The 20657-nt window shown below is 52.2% G+C and overlaps 1 protein-coding gene and 1 non-coding gene across 2 annotated transcripts in view; both read right to left on the minus strand.

Annotated features, from left to right (window-relative positions):
* The window catches only part of NGFR (nerve growth factor receptor), a 35267-nt gene extending 25642 nt beyond the window's left edge, over window positions 1-9625 (minus strand). The window contains exon 1 of the mRNA XM_073325752.1: window positions 9394-9625. Coding sequence (XP_073181853.1) covers window positions 9394-9438 — 45 coding nt within the window. The 5' untranslated portion in view covers window positions 9439-9625. The remainder of the gene's footprint in view (window positions 1-9393) is intronic.
* LOC140904114 (U5 spliceosomal RNA) lies at window positions 5108-5218 on the minus strand. The gene has a single exon (XR_012156439.1). It is a non-coding gene; the product is annotated as a U5 spliceosomal RNA (small nuclear RNA).
* Window positions 9626-20657: the final 11032 nt, after the last annotated feature.

The following is a 20657-nucleotide window of genomic DNA, read 5'->3' on the forward strand; positions in this document are numbered from 1 at the left end:
GAGTGTCGTTCCCCTCCTCCCCCCGCTGCCCCAAATTCCCATTCCCCAATAAAGCCCCCAAAAGCATTAGAGTGAGATCAGCAAGGAGAGCAACCAAGTGTCTGGATTCCGCCCTCCGCCGGCACAGCACATTGTGGGAGGGGGAGGCTGGGTTCTTCTGGGTGCCTATTGCACTCCTTAGTCGCACTCCTATAGAGCCTTTCATCAAAGGATCTCAAAGCACTCTGCAATCGTTAACCACCTAACCCTCCAACCATCCCTGTGACGTCGAACAGATGCAGGGGAATAAAGAGAGACTCAGAGACTTGCCCAAGGTCACTGCGGCCACCCAGTGGGAGAGCTGAAAAGCTAACTGAGTTTTAAACCCTACTATCCCAAACCCTCGCCCAGTTAGGGTGACCAGACGGCAAGTGTGAAAAATCAGGACAGGGAATGGGGGGTAATAGGCACCTGTCTAAGACAAAGCCCCAAAATAGCGGGACTGTCCCTATAAAATCGGAACATCCGGTCACCCTACGCCTAGTGCACCGTGGTTTGCTTGAGCTCCAGGACTGAATTCCGAGGCCTGATAATGGAAGCGCACGCTTTGAAGTGCTTGGTAATTATGGTGCCAAGGGATTCAGCTATATGACTGTCTAATGGAAGCAACGGTATTTGCTTTCTAAATAAATCCTGCCCTGGCGTATGGAAGCAATAACACGCCACAAGTTGCGCGGTTAGGACAGAGCTGCATATGCATCATGTGGGTTTGGTAAACGGCAGATGAGTGAGGCCAACCTTCCTGAGAAGTGGGAGGGCTGGGTGCTTTAACTTCATAAAGTGCTTCTTGCTGTCAAGCACCCTCCCTAGCAACGCGGCATCTGCTTCCCTAGAAGAGACAGCTAGCGGCCGAGTGTTGGCAAAGGTTACGTCTTGCAAAGGCTATTATTTTTCCCCGCTGCAATGCTTGTCGGTAGAAGCAGCCAGCCGCTTTGTATGAGCTGTGGTAACAAAAAGAAGAAGGGGAGAATTGGATGGCTCAGGGCATGGTAACGAGATTCAGAGCCTTCCACCAAGGGGAGTTGGGCGCCTAAATACCTTTGAGGCTCTGGGCCCCAGTGCAAAACTAGCCCAGGCAGGGACCAAAAGGTGCTATCTGGCATTCTGCATGAAATGAGCTTGGCAGCATCACGCCACTTTCCATTCTGCACGTCACAAGCCGACCGCCACTGGCACTAACTGCCAACCATGTCTACGGTCTCAACAGAAAGGCCCAGCAATACACGGGACAGAGAGACTGAAATACCTCTCTCCTTGTCCTGAGCAGTGGTCCCGCAGGGCCGTCGACAAACACAGCTATACTTGAACAATGCTCTTGGCTACTGCTGAATGGGAAACATTTCCTGGGGGTGGGGTATTTTCATGAAGCGACCACCAGTGCAACAAAAATAAATCTGCTCACAGCACTGCAGGCTGGGAACTTGCTACTTTATTGAACTGCATCACAACAGAGTGGAGAGGGGAAGCTTCCATTGACTAAAACAGGAAGTAAGGGCGAGGTGGAACATGGCTCCAACTCATAATACTCTGAATTAATCCTTTGATAACCATCTCCTACTTCGACCACATCACTAACGAACAGGTCTGTAACATCATCACTCAAAGCGCTAGGTCATATGGAGACCTCCTGACGACCGTGAAGAAGCACAAGCTGAAGTGGTACGGACATGTAACAAGCTCATCTGGCCTATCCAAGGTCATCCTCCAAGGGACAGTACAGGGGAAGAGAAGAAGTAAACAGAAGAAGAGATGGATTGGCAACATAAAAGAGTGGACAGGAATGGACTTCACAGAGACTCAAGCACTGATACACAGTCATCAGGGGTGGAGACAATTGGTTGATTGCTTATCAATGATGGTGCCCCAATGACCAATGTGGTTATGGGAGCGAGGATAATGAGAGGCATAAATCATCAATCTCTATGCAATTTAAGATTCACTTTTTTTTTTTTAACTAATTGTGTTTCTAGCTTTTAGGTTTCCGAAGAAAACCTCCCAAAGGGGAATGTATGCAGCACTGTCTTCCTGAGTCTGCAGACAGACAGCTTGCCTGCTGCTTACCGCTTCTTCAAATAGCAGCAGAGTGAAACCTAGAAGCCTGGTCAGTTTCATGGCCTCTGGGAACAAGAATCATGTCAGTTTTAGTCTGCTGCTCTGGGCAGCAACACAAGAAAGCATTGGAGTTATTCATGAAGAAAAAGTCACTTGGAGATGGGTAGAGTAGCAGAAATCTGACCTCTCCAGCAGCAGCAAGTAGAGTATGGGAAGAATAGTTAAGAGGAGTTGGAAGAGAGAAAAAGTTCTTCCTTCCTTCCAGCAAACATAGGGAGTTCACCTTTATCTGCCACCAATAGCCAGAAGCAGCTACACAAGATGGAGCAGAGTCTAGGGCGAGCATCACTGGAAGGAATCCCAGTCCCACCCCTGTTCCCAGAAACTGGGAGAGGAGCTTCTGGATTCTCACCACCACACCCCCTCTTGACTTCCATAGTTGGGGGCAGGGATAGCTCTGTGATTTGAGCATTGGCCTGCTAAACCAGGGTTGTGAGTTCAATGATTGAGGGGGCCATTTAGGAATCTGGGGCAAAAATTGGGGATTGGTCCTGCTTTGAGCAGGGGGTTGGACTAGATGACCTCCTGAGGTCCCTTCCAACCCTGATATTCTATGATAATATCAGCCTCTAACTAGTAGGTTAACTCTTGTGCCGGGTAGGTGTCTGGTACAGTTATCAAGCCCATCGGGACTCTAAAGCAGCATCTCCCTGCTGCACCTTTCACGAGCAATACAATTCATGCCAGAAATGAAAATACAGCATTGAAAAAAATCTCTCAAAACAAACCCTGCCAGGGGAAAAAAAAAACGAGGCAGGAAAGACACTTTCCTGGCAATTTCTCTTGCCCACCCGCCCCTCGCCACGCAAGGGAGACGAGCTGAGTGAAGGAACCCAGTGCCTTCGCAAGCCAGCTCAGCTCCCTGCACAGCGGACACCTCCCTCGGCCAATTCTCTGCCTCCTTTCCCAGTGTCCATTTGATAAACTCTGTGCTCTGTCTATTACAGATGCTGGTGTTAGACAAGGGCGCGCCAATTACAGGCATTTGAATGACAAAGGGCTCCAATTACCCGGCGCTTGAGAGCATGTGGGCATTGGCACTGCATTCGGCAGCACGGTTAACTCGTGAGGGCCTGGGATGACTCTCTCTGGGCACGACTGCAATAAAAGACCCACGGCACCAAGCCTTGGAGGCTGGATCAAGTGATTCCGGCTCACGGGGCTCAAAACAGCAGTGTAGACGTTCTCACTTGGGCTGGACCCTGGGCTCTGAAACCACGTGAAGGGGGTGGCTCAGAGTCTGCCCTCCAGCCCGATCCTGAATGTCTACATGGCTATTTCTAGTCCCAAGCCCCGCAACCTCGAGTCAATTGACCCAGCCTCTGATGCTCGGTGCCGCGGTGTTTTTCTTTGCCGGGTACACATACCCTCTTGTAAACGTTGCATCTCACGAGTGACCCCAAGAGATGGGGCTTCATGCTCAAGCCGGCACATCCAGGCTAAGAAGGGTCCCTGGTAAGTAAAGTAGTAACTACAAGCTCCTCACAGGCTCTTGTATCATTATTTTAGGGCCGTGGTTCTCAACCTTTCGGGGCTCAGGACCCAGTTGTAGGTGCTTATGGCCTGTCACGACCCAGTAAATAGTCTGGGGGCGGAGGCCCTGGGGTGGTTTCGGTCGCACTCTGTCTCCTGAGAGGGTTGGGTCCTGCCCAGCACTCACCCCACAGTGGCGGCTCTTGCAGCTCCTGTGCTGTGGGGCTGGCTGGGCTCGGCTCTCCTGCTCCAGGCATTGCAACCTGACTGGACCAAATTGGTGGGAGTGGAGCTGTGACCTGGCTTATGGGGTTGCAGCACCACTCACTCAAATTTAGTCTACCCGAACTCCTGTCAGCCTGACGGCTCGGCCAGCCTGCGCCACACTGGGACCCCAGAGGCTGCAGTGCCTGGAGCAGGGAGGCAAGCCCAGCCAGCCCCACAGCACAGGAGCTGCCTCGGGGCCCTTTGACACGTTCCGGCGACCCAATGTCGGGTGCTGACCCACGGGGTTGAGAAACTCGGGTCTAGGGCCTCTCTGCTGGGTGAGGTTGGGACTGGAGAAGCTGGGGGGGGGGGGGGGGGCGGTTACAGCATTCCACGGTGCCCCCTGCTGGAAGAAGGTAAGAATTAAATTAGGGTTGGCCAGAAGAAAATAATCCCAAATATTGAGGGTTCAAAATGTGTTTACATTCTGCCTCGGAAGGAAACCAAAACCTTTCAAACCTGTCCACAAAACATGAGAGAGAGAGAAAAGCCAAGGGCCCTGTGACTAGGGCAAAGAAACACCCTGACTCAAGGCTTTCTTCTGCCTGATTCCACCAGCTTCAGATGCAGTCTCCCTCTACCTGATTTAGAGCAGGCATTTGAACCCGGGTCACCCCCGGCAGCCCAGCTGAGTGCCCTAACCACTGGGCTATCACATGGTGAGGGGCTTGCTCTCGTTTTGCTCAGAAATTCCATCCTGACCCAAGGAATCTTCCTGGTGAAAGTTTAATTAAAACCGGCAAATTTCCGCCAAAAGGCTACAACGAGAGGGGGAAGTGTCATCAAAAAATTCCCAAATGACTCCAGATGAAATTGCTTTAAGAGCCATCACACCCAGCTCATCTCTAGGGTGACCAGACAGAAAGTGTGAAAAATTGGGATGGGGGGTGGTGGGTAATAGGCACCTATATAAGAAAAAGCCCCAAATATCAGGACTGTCGCTATTCAATGGGGACATCTGGTCACCCTACTCACCTCCTGCATCACCCCACAGTGACCCCTGATGACAGGGACAAGGACGGCAGTAGGTGGGTCAACATTCAGTGACTTGTCCTGCATCCTTTCCGGCAGTGACTCCTCTTGCCAGAGGCTGGGGCTCGAGTAACAAACCAGCTGCTCACATTTCTTACTATGAATAGCTCTGGGAACGAATGGGACCAAAGCAGCTGTGCTTTCGGCCCCAGTCTGCTCAGGCCGGCAAGGACTGAATGAAGTGGGTTACCAAGAAGCCTCAAAAAATTGGGTAGAAACTCATAAATGTTCCTCTCCACAGAAATCTGTAGTAAAAGGTGAAAGATTTATATGATCTGAAAAGAAACCAAAGTATAGCCAGGCTCTTATCCCAGCCTCTGCCAGGGTTCCTAGAAGCTAGAAGTGAAATATACAGGCTTTCCTGCGGCCAGTACTCCCTGCAGTGCCCCCTGCTGGGAGAGAGCAGCTGTGAGATATGGCTAATCCCTCGCAATCTGATTGCCGGGGGCGGGGGCCACTGACTGACAGCCCACACTCTGCATCCCCTGTTGTAATTCTTGCCAGGAAAGGTAAGAAGAAATGAGCAATGCCCCCCTGCTCCTTGGCAATCCCTCCCCTCAGTGCTACTAAATGATGTGGAAAATATAACTTCCATTCCCAGGTTCCAGAATCCAGCCTCCCTGCCAGCCTGCCTTTCCCTTTCCGCTCTGCATCCCGAGCACTGAAAACTCCCATAAAGATTAACACATTTATAGGAGGGCACATGGTCTACATTAGTCCAGCAAAATGTGCATGTTATTAACACAACTCCTGTTGACAAAGCCACAGGTATTAACCCCATAAAGCATTATGACAGCTGGAACAAGAAGGGGAGAGTGACACCTCCATGAGCTTTTAATTGCTTTTTAAGTTGTGGTGGGGTGTGTGTGTTTTGTTTTGTTTTTTTAAGGAAGAGGATGATTGATCATAAACCCTGGAATACATGTAGGACATGGTAGCAGGGCACATTACCAGTAAATCTCTGGCATGAAAAAGATTTCATCCTGAACAGGAGACCTGGGGCAAACTTCGAGCTGGAGATGGGCCCAAAATCCTGGAGCCATACTGCCCCACAGGCTTCTCACATTCCATGGCTACTAGCCTCACTGGCCACAACCAGCAGAACCAAAATGCCAGCTCAGAACAACCCCCACACTTTGGGGACATCTGAAATCTGGATCTGAATTCTACAGCCTGGGTCATTCGCAAGTCACAGCCCCACATGGGCAGTTTCTCTCTGCATCCTGCCACTTGAGAACGGCGCTGACCAAACTGAAGACCCTTCCCCTTCCCTTCCTATTCCTCCCAAGGAGTTTATCTGCTGGTAACGGGACACTGAGCCTTTCGGCTCTAAGCAAGCGGTTCCAATCCAGTGCAGCTCGGTGATGACTGAAAGTTATTTCCATCTGTTCGGTGGTCTGTGTGAAGTGGGCTGATGGGTGTCTCTCTACCTTCTAGGGGCAGATGTGCTCATTGCAGTCCACAACTGCCTACCCCCCCCCCCCCGCTCACACGCCCCTTGGCTGGCTGTCTCAGCAGAGAATCAAGGGTACAAGTGAACACCCCTTTGAGCCCCAGAGGTGATCCCTCCGGGTCACAGCTGAGCAGGGAGAGCACTGGGGGTCCTTGGCCTGTTTCTGCTCTGTAGATCAAGTTGTGGGCTAAGGAGGTGCAAAATGGTTTTAAATAAATGAGGTTGGCTCAAGCCCTGAAGTATGAGGTTTAAAATCCCCTCCAAAATGTGCTCAGCAGTAACTCTCATAATTCTGGATAGTCCTGATATCCACAGAAACATCCACTCCTGCCCAGGCTGTGGATCTGAGTGGGGCTAGCAATTCCTCTGTTCCTAGGGATCTATAATATACCTCTGCCTAGGGGCCTTTTCTTCTGCTCGGTCACTGCCTTTGGCTTGTGAATATTTCACTGGCCTTTCGCACTCTCCCCCATGCAATGCTTTTAATGGTTGTCCCCTATCGTATTTGAATGGCTGGTGCCCCCACAAGAACCCAGGGAGGGCGGGGGAGGGGTGCTTTAGCAATCAAAGCACAATTGCTCTATGATTCCTTAGCTCCTGCTCGGGTGGGAGCCCAGATCTCATGGGGGCAGATGCCCTCAGGGGGCCCCAGACTAGAGGAGAAACCCCTGGCCCCCTGCTAGCCCCTTCTGCTATGTGTGAAGGTCACAGGGGTCCGGGCACTTGGGCTGCCATCCAGACTAAGGGTGAGGTTAGCTGAACTGAGCCAGCTGTGGAAAGGGGCCTGCTGGCTGATACCTTCCCTGGGCTGGGGCTTCCCCTCTCTCTGCTTGGGATGGGTGTCTGGAGCACCCCTAGCAGGGACACTGGAAGCTGCCAGGCCGTTCAACCAGACGCCTGAGGGTGTTGGAGAGATTTTGCCCCCACCCCCATCCCTGGGAAAGGGATAGCAGCAGGGGAGGGGGAGATAGGTGGGGGAGTGTCTGGAAAGGGGCACAGGCGGGTGAGTGGGGAGGAGGGGTCGGGAAAGGGAGGGGACGGGGCTGCTGGGGTGGGTGGATGGGTTGAGGAAAGGGGTGGGTGGATGGAGAGGGTGGAGGGAAGAGAAGGGAAGGGGTGTTGGATGGATGCATCACAGGGGCCAGTCTGGCCGCATGATCCCCAGCCCAGCCACGTGCATTGATTTAAAGCCCCTCAGCATCCCTTTGTGGGCGTTCAGCTCCTTGGCTGGATGGAGCCCCCGGGGCGGGGCTCAGCCGTAGGGAAGGGGACGGAGCATGTTCCAGGCAAAGTGCCCGGTCCAGAGGGGAGAAGGTCACAGCCCAGCCCTGCTCTCTGTGCCCCTCCACACACTGTGCCTAGCTGCCCACCGCCTGGCCATCTGCACCCCCCTGCCTGGCCATCCTCCACCCCCGCACCCCTCGGCTAACTTCCCCCCGTGCCCGGGTACCCCTCCCCGAACCCTCTTCCCCCCGGCTAACCCCCTTCCCTCCGTCCCCCTGTAACCCTCCCCCCAGCTAACCCCTCCCCCAGTCCCCTTGTACCCCGGTACCCCCACCCCGCTGCTCCCCTGTGCCCGGGTACCCCCCGCAACGCTCCCCGCTAACCGCTCCCCCGTCCCTCTGTGCCCAGGTACCCGCCGCACCCCTTCCTCCGCTAACCACTCCCCCTGTGCCAGGGTACCCCCCGCACCGCTCCCCCACTAACTCCGCCGTCCCCCTGTGCCCGGGTACCCGCCGCACCCCTTCCCCCGCTAACCACTCCCCCGTCCCCCTGTGCCCGGGTACCCCCCGCACTGCTCCCCCCCAACCACCTCCCCTTCCCTCTCTGCCCGGGTACCCCCCGCACCCCTTCCCCCGCTAACCACTCCCCCGTCCCCCTGTGCCTGGATACCTCCCGCAGCCCTTCTGCCCCCTAACCGCTCCCCCGTCCCCCTGTGCCCGGGTACCCCCCGCACCCCTTCCCCCGCTAACCGCTCCCCCGTCCCCCTGTGCCCGGGTACCCCCCGCACTGCTCCCCCCCAACCACCTCCCCTTCCCTCTCTGCCCGGGTACCCGCCGCACCCCTTCCCCCGCTAACCACTCCCCCGTCCCCCTGTGCCCGGGTACCTCCCGCACTGCTCCCCCCCAACCACCTCCCCTTCCCTCTCTGCCCGGGTACCCCCCGCACCCCTTCCCCCGCTAACCACTCCCCCGTCCCCCTGTGCCTGGATACCTCCCGCAGCCCTTCTGCCCCCTAACCGCTCCCCCGTCCCCCTGTGCCCGGGTACCCCCCGCACCCCTTCCCCCGCTAACCGCTCCCCCGTCCCCCTGTGCCCGGGTACCTCCCGCACTGCTCCCCCCCAACCACCTCCCCTTCCCTCTCTGCCCGGGTACCCCCCGCACCCCTTCCCCCGCTAACCACTCCCCCGTCCCCCTGTGCCTGGATACCTCCCGCAGCCCTTCTGCCCCCTAACCGCTCCCCCGTCCCCCTGTGCCCGGGTACCCCCCGCACCCCTTCCCCCGCTAACCGCTCCCCCGTCCCCCTGTGCCCGGGTACCCCCCGCACTGCTCCCCCCCAACCACCTCCCCTTCCCTCTCTGCCCGGGTACCCCCGCACCCCTTCCCCCGCTAACCACTCCCCCGTCCCCCTGTGCCCGGGTACCTCCCGCAGCCCTTCTGCCCCCTAACCGCTCCCCCGTCCCCCTGTGCCCGGGTACCCGCCGCACCGCTCCCCCCCAACCACCCCCCTTCCCCCTGTGCCCGGGTACCCCCCGCAGCCCTTCTGCCCCGCTACACCCCTTGTCTCCATCCCTAGATCCGGCTGCTCCCCCCACCCCGTCCCGCCTGTGCCCGGACACCCGTCCCCTGTCCCGCTACACTGCCCGCCTCTCTCCCTTTGCCCGCCTGCCCCCTTCCCCACCCGCCCTGCGCGGGGCTGCCTCCTCCTCCGGGGCCCTCCGAGCGCACGGTCCCCCCCGGGACCCGGCTCCCCTTCCCCGGGCCCGGGGCGCCGCCAGAGCCCGCAGGTTGACTCACCCCCGGGGCCAGCAGCAGGAGCAAGAGCAGCAGCTTCTTCCCCATGGTCCCTCCCGCGGGCGGGGGCGCGACGGGGCAGAGCGAGCGGCGCTTCCCCCCGGGCCCCTGCAGCCCCTCACCTCCCCGGCGGGCTCAGGTCGGAAGAGGGACGCAGCCCGGCTGGCTGCGGGACAGCACCTGCCTCGGAGCCCGAAGCTCAGCCCCGTTTCATTAAAACGATCGATGCTGCTCTCCCACTGGCTGGGTGGCTTTTCAAAAACCCAAGTCACTGCAGCAGCCCCTCCTCCCTGTGCCGCCCCCCCCCCCGCCCCCCACTTCCCCTCCACCCCCAGGAATATTGTAACACACACACACACGCTGGCATCTGCCTGCTCAGCCAGAGACTCTTCGGAAAGGAGCCTGGGAGACAGTTTAGCTGGGAAATGCACAAAACTGACAAGAACCAGCAGGCAACTTCCAGCTCCCTTCCCCTTCGCCAGCTGCCATGCATGGCCCCTGGAAACGCTGAATGGCAGCTAAATGGCCTGGGTTTTCAGGAGAAGGGCTACACACAGGGCCGATGGACTGCTTTCATTGGGGTCCTTCTGTATTACCCACCTATGCCTACCCCCCTCCCCCAAATCCATCTACCCAGCCCACAGCCCAGCATCCCTCCCCCCCTCCCCCCCATCTGTCTGTCCACCTTTGCTCCTGTCTATTTTAGTCTTTATTTGTGGTACAGCGGCGCCCAGAAACCTCCATCGGGTTGAGGCCCCTGGGTGAGGCAGCCCGAAGAGGAAGATGACCTGCAGGCTAAATTCCCCCTTTCACCTGCCCATCCCACTGGTCCTCTTTTAAGTCAGAGCTTGCTGGTGTGGAGAGTGCTGCCCAGATGGGAATGAAGACTGGAGGCTGCCCTTGTGCAGCTCGGGGCCCCAAAGACCTCAGAGTCCCTTTTTTAAAAGCGAGCATAGTATTCTACAAGAATGGTCCACAATGTTTGGGCCAGACCCTCCGTTACAGTGGAGACGCGTCCAGTACAGTTTGGCAGAGAGGGGAGCAAGGAAGTGTCTTTTGCCCCTCCTGAAACTAGGCCAGCTGTGTGCAGCTCGGGTGTGCGGCATAATTCAGAGCAGCTTGAAGGCTGCTCTAAACGAGCCCAGCTGCTGGCGGTCCCTGGGGGCTGATACATCAACCAGGGACTGCCAGTCAGTCACATTCCTTTTCCCTCCAGTCCCTGTCCCTACATCGGCAGCAGGAAGGGGTGTGCCGAGGAGGAACTACCCAGGCCCTAACTTCCAGAGAATTGCCCTATACTGGGGCAAGCAATTCCCCTATCCTGGCCAGGGATGCTGGCATTAGGGTCACTGGGCCCATGCTGCAGGGGAGAATCGGAAGAATCCTGTTCTACCATAGTGTGTGGAGAGATTATGGTTGTGTATTGTACTAATTAAACACTGTAACGACACTGTTTGGGGCCATTACTGGAGAACACTGTAGTGCAGTTGTTATTATTAAGGTAAAATTCCCCTTGTCCCTCACTGCAAGCGAGGAAGGGTGGTCTTGGGGCTACCACACTGTTCTGGGGCTCAGGAGATCTGGGCTCATTTCCAAGGGTCTGCTGCAGACTCCTCATATGACCTTGAGCAAGTCACTTAAAAAAAAATCACTCCCTGCCTCAGTTTCTCCATTTGTAACACAGGTGCAATAGAACGTTCCCTTTGTTTGGATTGCCAGCTGTTTGGAGCAGAGGCTGTCTGCTGCTCTGGGTTTTTACAGCACCGAGCACAAAGGTGCCTTGACCTCAGTTGGGGTCAGTAGGTGCTACAATAATACACATAATAAGAAAGAAAACGGTGAGTTGATTCCTTGATTGGCAGCAAGTTCCCTCCTCTGTGCACAGACCTGGTTTCTGCAGCCTCCTGCTGGCTGGGCGCTCTTCTTTTGGGCCTCGGCGTTCCTGCCCCTCCCAAAATGTCCCCTAACCCCGGGGGACAAGGAGCTCTCGAAGCCAGATGGCTCCAGCAGCAGCTGGCAGGGCAAGGCATGGGGGAACGTGAGCCTGTTCTCTAATGTTAAGTGGAGAATTAGGATGAAACTCAAGGGGGGGGCGGTGTTGCGGGAGGGGGGAGGAGAGGGGGGCGCTGTGACTTCCTTTCTGCACCCCCAACCTATGTACCCGATCCTCCCCAGTCCTTACTGGGAGACAATGGGACTTTGGCCTAGGAAAGCAGAGTTAAGGATCTGGCCCAGCTCTGGAGTTCGCTGGAAATGGGTGAATGAAAAACCAAGCCAAAAGAGGAGAATGGCCTTAATTAAGATACCGTCCTGCTCTCCGGCGAGGACCCACAACCTGGCAGCATCCAAGAAGGCCAAACCCTCCCACCCCTAGGTGAGTGCTGTGGGACTTTTGCCTGAGTGAGAAATTAAAGGTCCACCCCCAGCTGGTGCAGGAGTTTCCCCTCCTCCCTCCAGTCTCCAATCCATTGCCCCAGTTTAGTTTTCAATCGCTCCAGGAGACTGTTTCACTGCTTCCCGGCATCAGCATTCTGACACCCCAGGCCCAAGAGACATCCCCCCACTCGCGCGTTATTGTCCTTCGCCGGTTTCCTCCCCATTGCTCATCCCGCTGTGCCTCATTAAACCTCGTGCATTCCGCCCCCTTCCGGCATTTGCAGGCAGAGACCAGGGTCTTGCAGAGCAGTTGCTCAGCCAAGATATTTCAATTCTTCTGATCTTGCCTCGCAAATCAAGCCCTGAAGCTCCCCGATGGTTTTTTGGTTGTTTTTTTTTTTTTTTTGACGCTCTCCTTTGAACTGCCTCCAGCTGAATCTATCTTCCTGGCAATGAAGCGTCCACCGCTGAAGGCAGGAGCATGACTGCGGGGTGTGTTTTTCAGATGATGACTGTAGCACTGGTTTATAGCCCTCGTTACTACACCTTGCTCGGCTGCGAGATGCAGCGTGACGGGCTTCACCTTACTAAGAGCAGATGGGCATTCACCCATATGTTAAATACCCTTCCTTAACCGGCTTGTAATGAAGAGGTGGTACCTCCCCGCAGACAGCTCTGGGCTGCCTTCCTGCCATTGCTAGCCTTCCTGCTGCTGGAGTAAGGACTTTGTCATATTGATCGGTTCAGGCTGCGTTTCCTCTCACAAACGCGAGCTATCGACCTGCCAAAGCGGATGGGGTCAAACAGCACGAGTGGGGCAGCTGTATTCTTCTGGGCAGCTCAGTCTGCTGTCATGAGCAGCTACAAAGGATCTCTAGGAAGGTCCCTCTTTCAGAGCCTTTCGCTCAAGTCCAATAAAATTAAACAAAGGATACGGTTTGTTCTTCATCAGCCAGACGTAGCATCACACGTGCATCCCACACCAGGGCAGGATCTGAAGTTTGGTTTGCTGGCTCTGCTCAGTTGTCTGTCCAGGGTGAAGGTTGGGAGCAGGGTCCTAAGTTGAGTACCCACTTGGCAGAGCTGGTCTTTGGGACATGAGCGCAGTGCCCACTCAAGGATCAAACCCTTGGAGCTGGAAGCAGTGGTGACAAACCAAGCTTTTCTTTTTGCTAATGCTGAGAAGATTGCAATGGGGAGATCTACCTGGTTGTAGGGCAAAGGGGTGTGGCTACAATGGGGGAGATCCAGAACAAGGAGTCGACTAATCTTGTGCTTCCCACTCCTCTCTCTAGTAATACACAAGTCCCTTGCTGCTCCCTGGGAATGCCTTCCAAACTCCGGGGAGTTTACAAATCGACTCCAGGTGTCATGGACCCTGAAACAACCCCCACATCCTCAAAGGCCCCCATTCAGAGGTGATGTGCAAGGTGGGGCTACACTGGTGTAATTGCCACGCTCCAGGGCTAGACATGAGCAGCACCTCAGGGAAAGAAGCGAACAGGAAAGTGTCAGTTAAATTATCTTTCCTCCTCTTAACTCCTACCACCTCCCTGCCCCACAGTGTGTAAGTTACAAGGAACTTCCATTTCCCCAGCTGTAACTGAGGCATCCCCTCTGACTCTGACCTTCAAATCTGAGGGACCCAAACACAGGCACTGGAAAAGCCACTGTATAGGAGCTCTGGGTCCGGACTGCGTTACAGTGGAAATCATAGGGAAACCCCTCCACCTCAGGGGTTCTGGAACTCAACCCTTTGGGCCTGATTCGGATCTCACGCCCATGCAGATCAGGAGTCAAGGGAATTACACTGGAGTGAGCGAGTGGAGAACTGGGCCTCTTGTCTCCATTAACCGTGGGCTAACACTTTCCGCTCCAGGGTTCTGGGCTCGAATAACCCCCCTCTCAGGCATTGCCTGCCCCGGCTTACAGGCTGTGGGGTTGATCTACAGAACGTGCAGAAAGCAGGAGCCCCATGCAGTTAGATCTGTGATCTCCCCTCCCCCCAGCCCCCATATGCTCTACTCTCCAGGGATACTCAGTCCTCAAAAGCCCGATGCCTCTTCCTAGGCCCACATACTGCTCTCTGCTCAGCCCTGAGCAAACTGCCTGACATGGATGGAGCAACTGGCCCACGGGGAGGAATATAATGGTCGTGTAAAGCAGAGTCAGGCAGACAGACACCCCGTCAGGTGGGTTGTATCTGCAGTTGGGCTGGGAGACAGCTATGGTAAGTCACATCTTCTGCTCCCACTGTAACCACCTTCAGCGTCTTTGCTGACCGCGTTAGCTAGGGCCGCTGAATCAGCTCCCGTCATGTGTTTTGCTGGCAGCCCTTGATGGCTGTGTGTCACGACAAAGCTCCTCGTACAGGCCAAGGGGCACCACACAATGGAAGCTAATGACTGGAGGGTGCGGGGAGCATCTGGTCCACAAGGAACTTCAGGGCTTTGATCTTTAAGAGATTGACCTCCTAGGGTTAACACCCAGGTCCTGGCTGACTTCCTGGGGTCCTGCGGGAGCCCAAGGGACTCCATGCCAAGGGGGAAGGTTTAGGGTCCAGCATATCTGGTCTCCAAGGAGATGAGGCCTCTAAAAAAGAGGGAGGGTTTCTAGTCACTGGAGTGAGCCCTGCCCTGCCCCGCCCCACCTTCCTGCCACCACAACTACCCTCCTCCTGTGCCCTGAACCCCCAGCATGACCTGGCTTCACTGCCTGTTCCTGACCCTCTCTTGGGCTGGGGCAGTCAGAAATAGGGCAGGGAGGAACCAGTATGGAGACTACTTTGGGGGCAGGGAAGCTGATAGACAAGAGAGATGTGACTCTTCCCAGGTCTGAGGTGCATTTTCAAAGGCCACAACTAAAATTCTCCAGCCATCTGCTCAAGCCCCATCTCTCAGAGGTTTGGTAGTGCCCCTCCCCCCCATTCTGGATCTCTCCAGCCCCATGCTAGCTGGAGAGAGGAGGGACTCTGGAACATGCTCCATGCCCTTGGTCTGAAATAGCTGCCAAGCTGATGGCCCTCTGGGCATGCTGCAAAAAACCATCTGCTAGGGTTTTAGTGGGACATTGCTAAGGAGTTGAGGGCAAAAGGGGCTTTGCTGTTGCTTTGATTTATTGATTGGCTGAGCTCATTAGTCCCTGCCTGTGATTTTTATACTACTGGGTAGTCATCCTTATGGGACTGCAGGTCTAAGTGATTGTTAACCCCCCAGAACTTTATATATGGGCATTTACATCTAAATAATTCGCTCTAGGGACACTGCAGGACGAAAACCCACGCAGGAGGTGCTGAACACTGATCCAGTTTTATGGGAGGTGTTTGTTGCTGGTCCCATTGAAATTAGACAGTTCAATTGAAATTAGTTCAAGCGGCAAAATTCAGGCACAGATTTGTAACACCCTGAGCCTCAGGAGGGAGTTTGGCTCAGGGGAGCTGAGTTGGGCCCGTTCACAGCAGGATTGGGACATTCCTTTATCATGCAAGAATAAAACACTTCCTAGTGACAGACTACACTAATCTGAACAGCTCAGCTGTGCGGCTCACGAGCCAGCTGGGCTGTCTGTGTCTGTGTGTTTCTCTAACAGGAGGGGAAGCCCTTCCTTCATCTTGCATGAGCCATGTGTCATTCCTAGCCAGCTTTCCTGGGGGAGACACACACAGAGAGAGACTCTGTCTGCTTCAAGGAAGGAGTGTCAGGGGCTGAGCTCAGCCACGCTGTGGCAATCCAGCTGCAGGGCCCCTCTGTGCTGCAGCAGGAAGAATTGTATGTGGGGCTCATCACATTTTGAATTCATCTGCTACTGAGTCAGCATTTATCCATCAGGGAGGGGATAAGAGGGCAGGGTTCAGAGAGAGAATGAAACAGCAGTAAGAAAGGGGAGGAGAAAGAAGACAGAAGACCGGATGATTAGAGAGATGCACATCAGGAAATCATGGCTAAATTTGTGTGCCTACAAGACAGCCAGATGCTGGGTTTTATCCTGGTGGCAGTTCCACTCATAAATCTAGAGTGATCCCATTGCTTTCAGTGTAATTCAGAGCAAAATTTGGGCCCCAACAACAACAACAACTCTTCACTGTTGTACAGAATATTAGGGTAAACTAATTCGAAATAAGGGTCTCTCATTCTGGAAATAAAGCATCCTCAGAGGGAGTTAGAGTCTGTCCATAAATTACGTAACCTTTTTTGGTGATTTTCAAGACCAATCCATCCCCTTGTAACACTGAAACAGACACCCAGAATTACGGCCCCATTCACCCCCTAAAGCATTACATCATTTATGGACAGCCCCTTATTCTGGAATAGCTATTCAGGAATACTCCCTGTGTAGACAAGCCCACAGACACCTACCTCATAGGCGTATTCTAAGGGTGAATTAGTTAATGCCTATGCAGGGCTTTGTACGTACAAAGTGCTCTCTTAAGCAATTCTCAAGGATGGAGCCTAAGTGCACGGTGAACCTGGAGAGAGTTTTCGTCAGAGTGTTCTTTCTCTCTGAATTTAGCTTTTATCCAAGCCAGCTCTGCTCCCAGACACCAACAAGGGGTAAAATGCTGGCCTGCTTTCCTCCCACCATGCACGAGTGGCCTGTGAACTCAGAGGCCCCCCCAGAAATAGATAGCGTTAAACACTGTGTGAATTCCTGCCTTCAAACTTTTTATTGATTTTATGCAAAAGCAGTAGGTAATTACAGGCCCGACAAAGACAGTAAAACATTACAATCAGTTATAAATAATGATGAATAAATAATATATAGACACACATGGAAAAAGATAACACTACTACCCAGAGTATGCACAGCCGGGGCTGAAATGAAATTGGGTTGCTTGGCATCAGGTTCACTTCCATCCTCATTGAGATTGTACATGTGAGAGTGAGACCATTTATAGACAGAAGAATTCAGCTCCCATTTAGACACTCCAGATCTCCAAAAGCACCTAGGGTCCAGATCCTATAAAGGCATTCACGTGTCTAGCCCTCCTCTACTATTTAAACCAATGGGAATTAGGTACCTAAAAGCCTTTGAGGATCTGGGCCTATCTGACTTCAGCAGACAGATCAATGGGATTTGTACTTCTAAGTCATGGAAAACTCTGAAAAAATAATTAGGCCCAAGGTGTCTCAAATGGCCCCCCAGTCATTGAGGTACCCACAATTAGTCATTATCTTTGGACTCATTGGTTTAGCCCAAGTGGTAACAAGCTGATCTTTGGTGTTAAAGGTCCTAGAGTCAAGCCCCCGCCTTGTGGGGCTGTGAGGCTAACAAGAGAAAAGAAATTAAAGCATTTGCCTCTGGCCTGCATTAGGCCCAAGGTCAATCTTGTTCTTTCTGACTTTGCAAGTATGAATCTTTGAAGGAGGGAGTGAGAGTTTGTACAGCGCCTGGCACACTGAGGTTCTGGTGCAAGACTGGTGTCCCTGGGTACTGACTAAATACAAAGAATAAATATGAATCTATGAAATTCTGCTCCCACAGACATTACAATGGTATCAACATGTAACTCCATTACAATGTTTGATTTTCAAATTATATTGTAAAAAACAGGATTTCCGATTTGTTTATTTAAACTGAATATATTTGGAAAAACAAATTTTAAACTGTTCCAATTTTTTTAAAAATGACAGAAACGCAGTTTTATTGTGACTTACTGGAGTTGAAAGAAATTTAATTTGATGCTTTTAGATGAATTTTCATCCATTTTCAGAAATGCATACTAAATTATGATGGTCTACTACTTTGTTTTGGTATCTGTCTACACCCAGTCATTTCTTTAAATATATCTGTAACTGAGACAAGAGCTAGTTGGAAATCCAGTTTTTATCCCCATGAAAATTTGTTGTTCAAAATTTGGTTTCCCAGAGGAAGTTTCAAACTGACTCAAGGAACAAGTTTGATTCAAATCAACTTAGTTTAAAACTCTTGTTTTGCTTTCGCCTATTTAAACCAGAAAGAAATAACACGTGAAGTAAATTACAAGTGAAAAACTTTCAGTTTTGAAATTTCATGTGGGAAAGACAGAGAGACAAGGAGGTGAGGTAATGGCTTTTATTGGACCAGTTTAAACTTCTCTTTCACCAACCGAAGCTGGTCCAATACAAAGGTATTACTTCACCTACCTTGTCTCTCATATCCTGGGAACACTGCATACAACATATGTGGGTGGAGACTCATTTTTCCCCCACCAAAAACTTTGGTTTTAACAAAGCCATATTTTCCAGAAGGAAAACATTCCACGTGAAGTGTTTCATCTAGCTCTAATAAAGATCATGCAGATGTCACAAAAATTGCAGGTTTTAGAAATATTGGTTTTCTATAAACTATCCAAAAAAACCCCAGAAGATGGCACCAGGACTATTCATGGGGATGTGTTTTATGAGGTGACAATTTGCAAAAAAACAAAACAAAACTCCTATTTGTTTTCTTTTTTTATAACCCAAATCCCAACATCTGCAGCCTTCCAATTTATGCAGCACAAGTATTTGCATTCTGAAGTCACAACCTGTGAGGGTTTTTTGCCTGATGTTTTAGACAAATCTATTTTGTTCTTGTCTCTCTCGCCAACAGAAGTTGGTCCAATAAGAGATATCCTGGGACTGACATGGCTACAACTGCACTGCATACTGTAGGTACAGAACAGTCTGAATTGCTCAAGGAATTTAAAATGACATATATGCCCTGATAAGTTACACATGTTGACGTCAAAGGGACTTAAGCATGTGCTTAAAGTTAAGCAAATTCTGGGCTTGGCTGGGGACTGTCTGGCTGTTATAAAGAGCTGGTCTAATTTACGCTGCCTCCAATGGTTCCCAATGGAGCTGTCCAGCAACACAAAATAGCCAGAGTTTAGAGCGCTTCAGACACACCCCTTCCCACCTCCAACATGCCTCTTCCTGCCCCTGGTTCCACGGGTTATGAGGAAGAGAGGTTATGCTGCCTGGGGAAACCTCCCCCTGCATCAGCCCGGATTCCAGCACCTATACACTGCTGGATTTGCATAAAGAAGGTGGAGGCAGACAGGAATCCTCTCCCACCCCTACAGATGGTCTCTGCAGATCAAGATTGAGATGCAGAGGAGGGACCACGTGCTGAATCTTGGGATGTCTTGCTGGCTTCTCTGGGGATAAATATCGGACTTCAGTTAAGCTGGTACCTATCATGCGATGAACAACAAGAGCGAGATCAATTTGTACCCATAACTTTGGGGAGGTAAATGGGGTCTAACATTCCCCTAACTAACAAAACTCTGATTTCCATCAATGTCAGAGTGTCCAGTTTAGGTTCTCATTAGACAGACCTATCATTTTTCCTAATGCTTCCCCCTTTTCACTTGTTAATCTCTTCAGTTCAGGGCTTCCCATCTTCCCTTTGTTTCCTATAAATTGTCCTTTCATGAAGATTCATTGCTAAAGCATAGCCGGGGGGAGGGGCAGTCATTTAGTGCATGAAATGAAACTTCAGTTCCTTATAAGGAGAAAGAATGGGGGTCTGCTAGGACCACAGACAATGTCCAAGAAAGATGAGCCGTGAACGGGCTAGAACAATGGGAAAATAGAGAGACATAAAAATAGAACACGAGTTTTCCCCCCCTGAGCAACAAGAGTTTACAAAATCAAAAACAACATACTTAATTCAGGGGACGTTCCTCATGGTGCTTATAATTAGGGGCATAAATATGTCTGCTGCAGCAGCTTGGAGACTGCATTATCAATATTTTTCTATTTAAGGTATTGATCGATTCCACATGCCAAGGGCATGGCAGGCTTTCTTCTCACCGGCCCAGGTTTTGGGAACTGATTGATTCAGTTATGTTGTTGATAGACCAGGAATTCTGCAAGTGAAAGGAAATGAACTTCAGGTCCTTTGTTGCCTAGATATGAAGGAAAAAGGCAGGTGCTGGACATGGAGTCAGGACTCCTGGGTTCTGCTCCTGGCTTTGCTCGTGACTTTGGGCAAGTCACACCTACATTTTCAATAGTGACCTCTGGTTTTGGTGGCCTCAGTTTCTCACCTGATGGGAGAGGCCTTGAGGTCTGATTTTCAGATGTGCCAAGCGCATCTCAAACTGGAAGCAGAGGGAGGCAGCATCTCTGCAAATCAGACCTAAAGGGTTTCAAACTGTGCCCACAAATCAGTGGCCACTTTTGACATTTTGGCTGCTAGCTTCTCGTGTCATGGTTTCCCCATCTGTAAAGTGGGGATAATACTAGGCTTGCTTGCAGATCTCTTGGGAGTCTTAATGAACGTTTACAAAGTGCTTAGAGAGCCCGGGATGAAAGGGAGAGTAGAATTAATTAATCTGGAGTTACTTGCTCTAAATCATGATTGTCCCTTCAGTTTGGGGATCAAGATGTTGCTTGCTCTGTTCTCTACTATGCTGTTCTCTTTTGTCTCTGAAGTAGAATCTCTGGTGGAGTCTCCTTCCTTCGAAGTTTTTAAGGTCAGGCTTGACAAAGCCCTGGCTGGGATGATTTAGTTGGGGGATCAGTCCTGCTTTGAGCAGGGGGTTGGACTAGATGACCTCTTGAGGTCCCTTCCAACCCTGATATTCTATGATCCAAAGTATTTTCAGGCAGGATGGAGAGGGGGTTTCCATCTGGCACAGGGACCAGCGCTGGTCTCTACCATCCAATAAGAGCACAAGAACGGCCATACCGGGTCAGACCAAAGGTCCATCTAGCCCAGTATCCTGTCTTCTGACAGAGGCCAGTGCCAGGTGCCCCAGAGGCAGTGAACGGAAGAGGCAATCATCAAGTGATTCATCCCCTGTCATTCATCTTCTAGCAGTCTGAGGCGAGGGACACCCAGAGCATGGGATTGCATCTCTGGCCATCTAGGCTAATAGCCATTGATGGACCTATCTTCTATGAACTTATCTCATTCTTATT

Source organism: Lepidochelys kempii, chromosome 27, assembly GCF_965140265.1.
Source record: "Lepidochelys kempii isolate rLepKem1 chromosome 27, rLepKem1.hap2, whole genome shotgun sequence".
NCBI classification, from domain to species: domain Eukaryota; kingdom Metazoa; phylum Chordata; order Testudines; family Cheloniidae; genus Lepidochelys; species Lepidochelys kempii.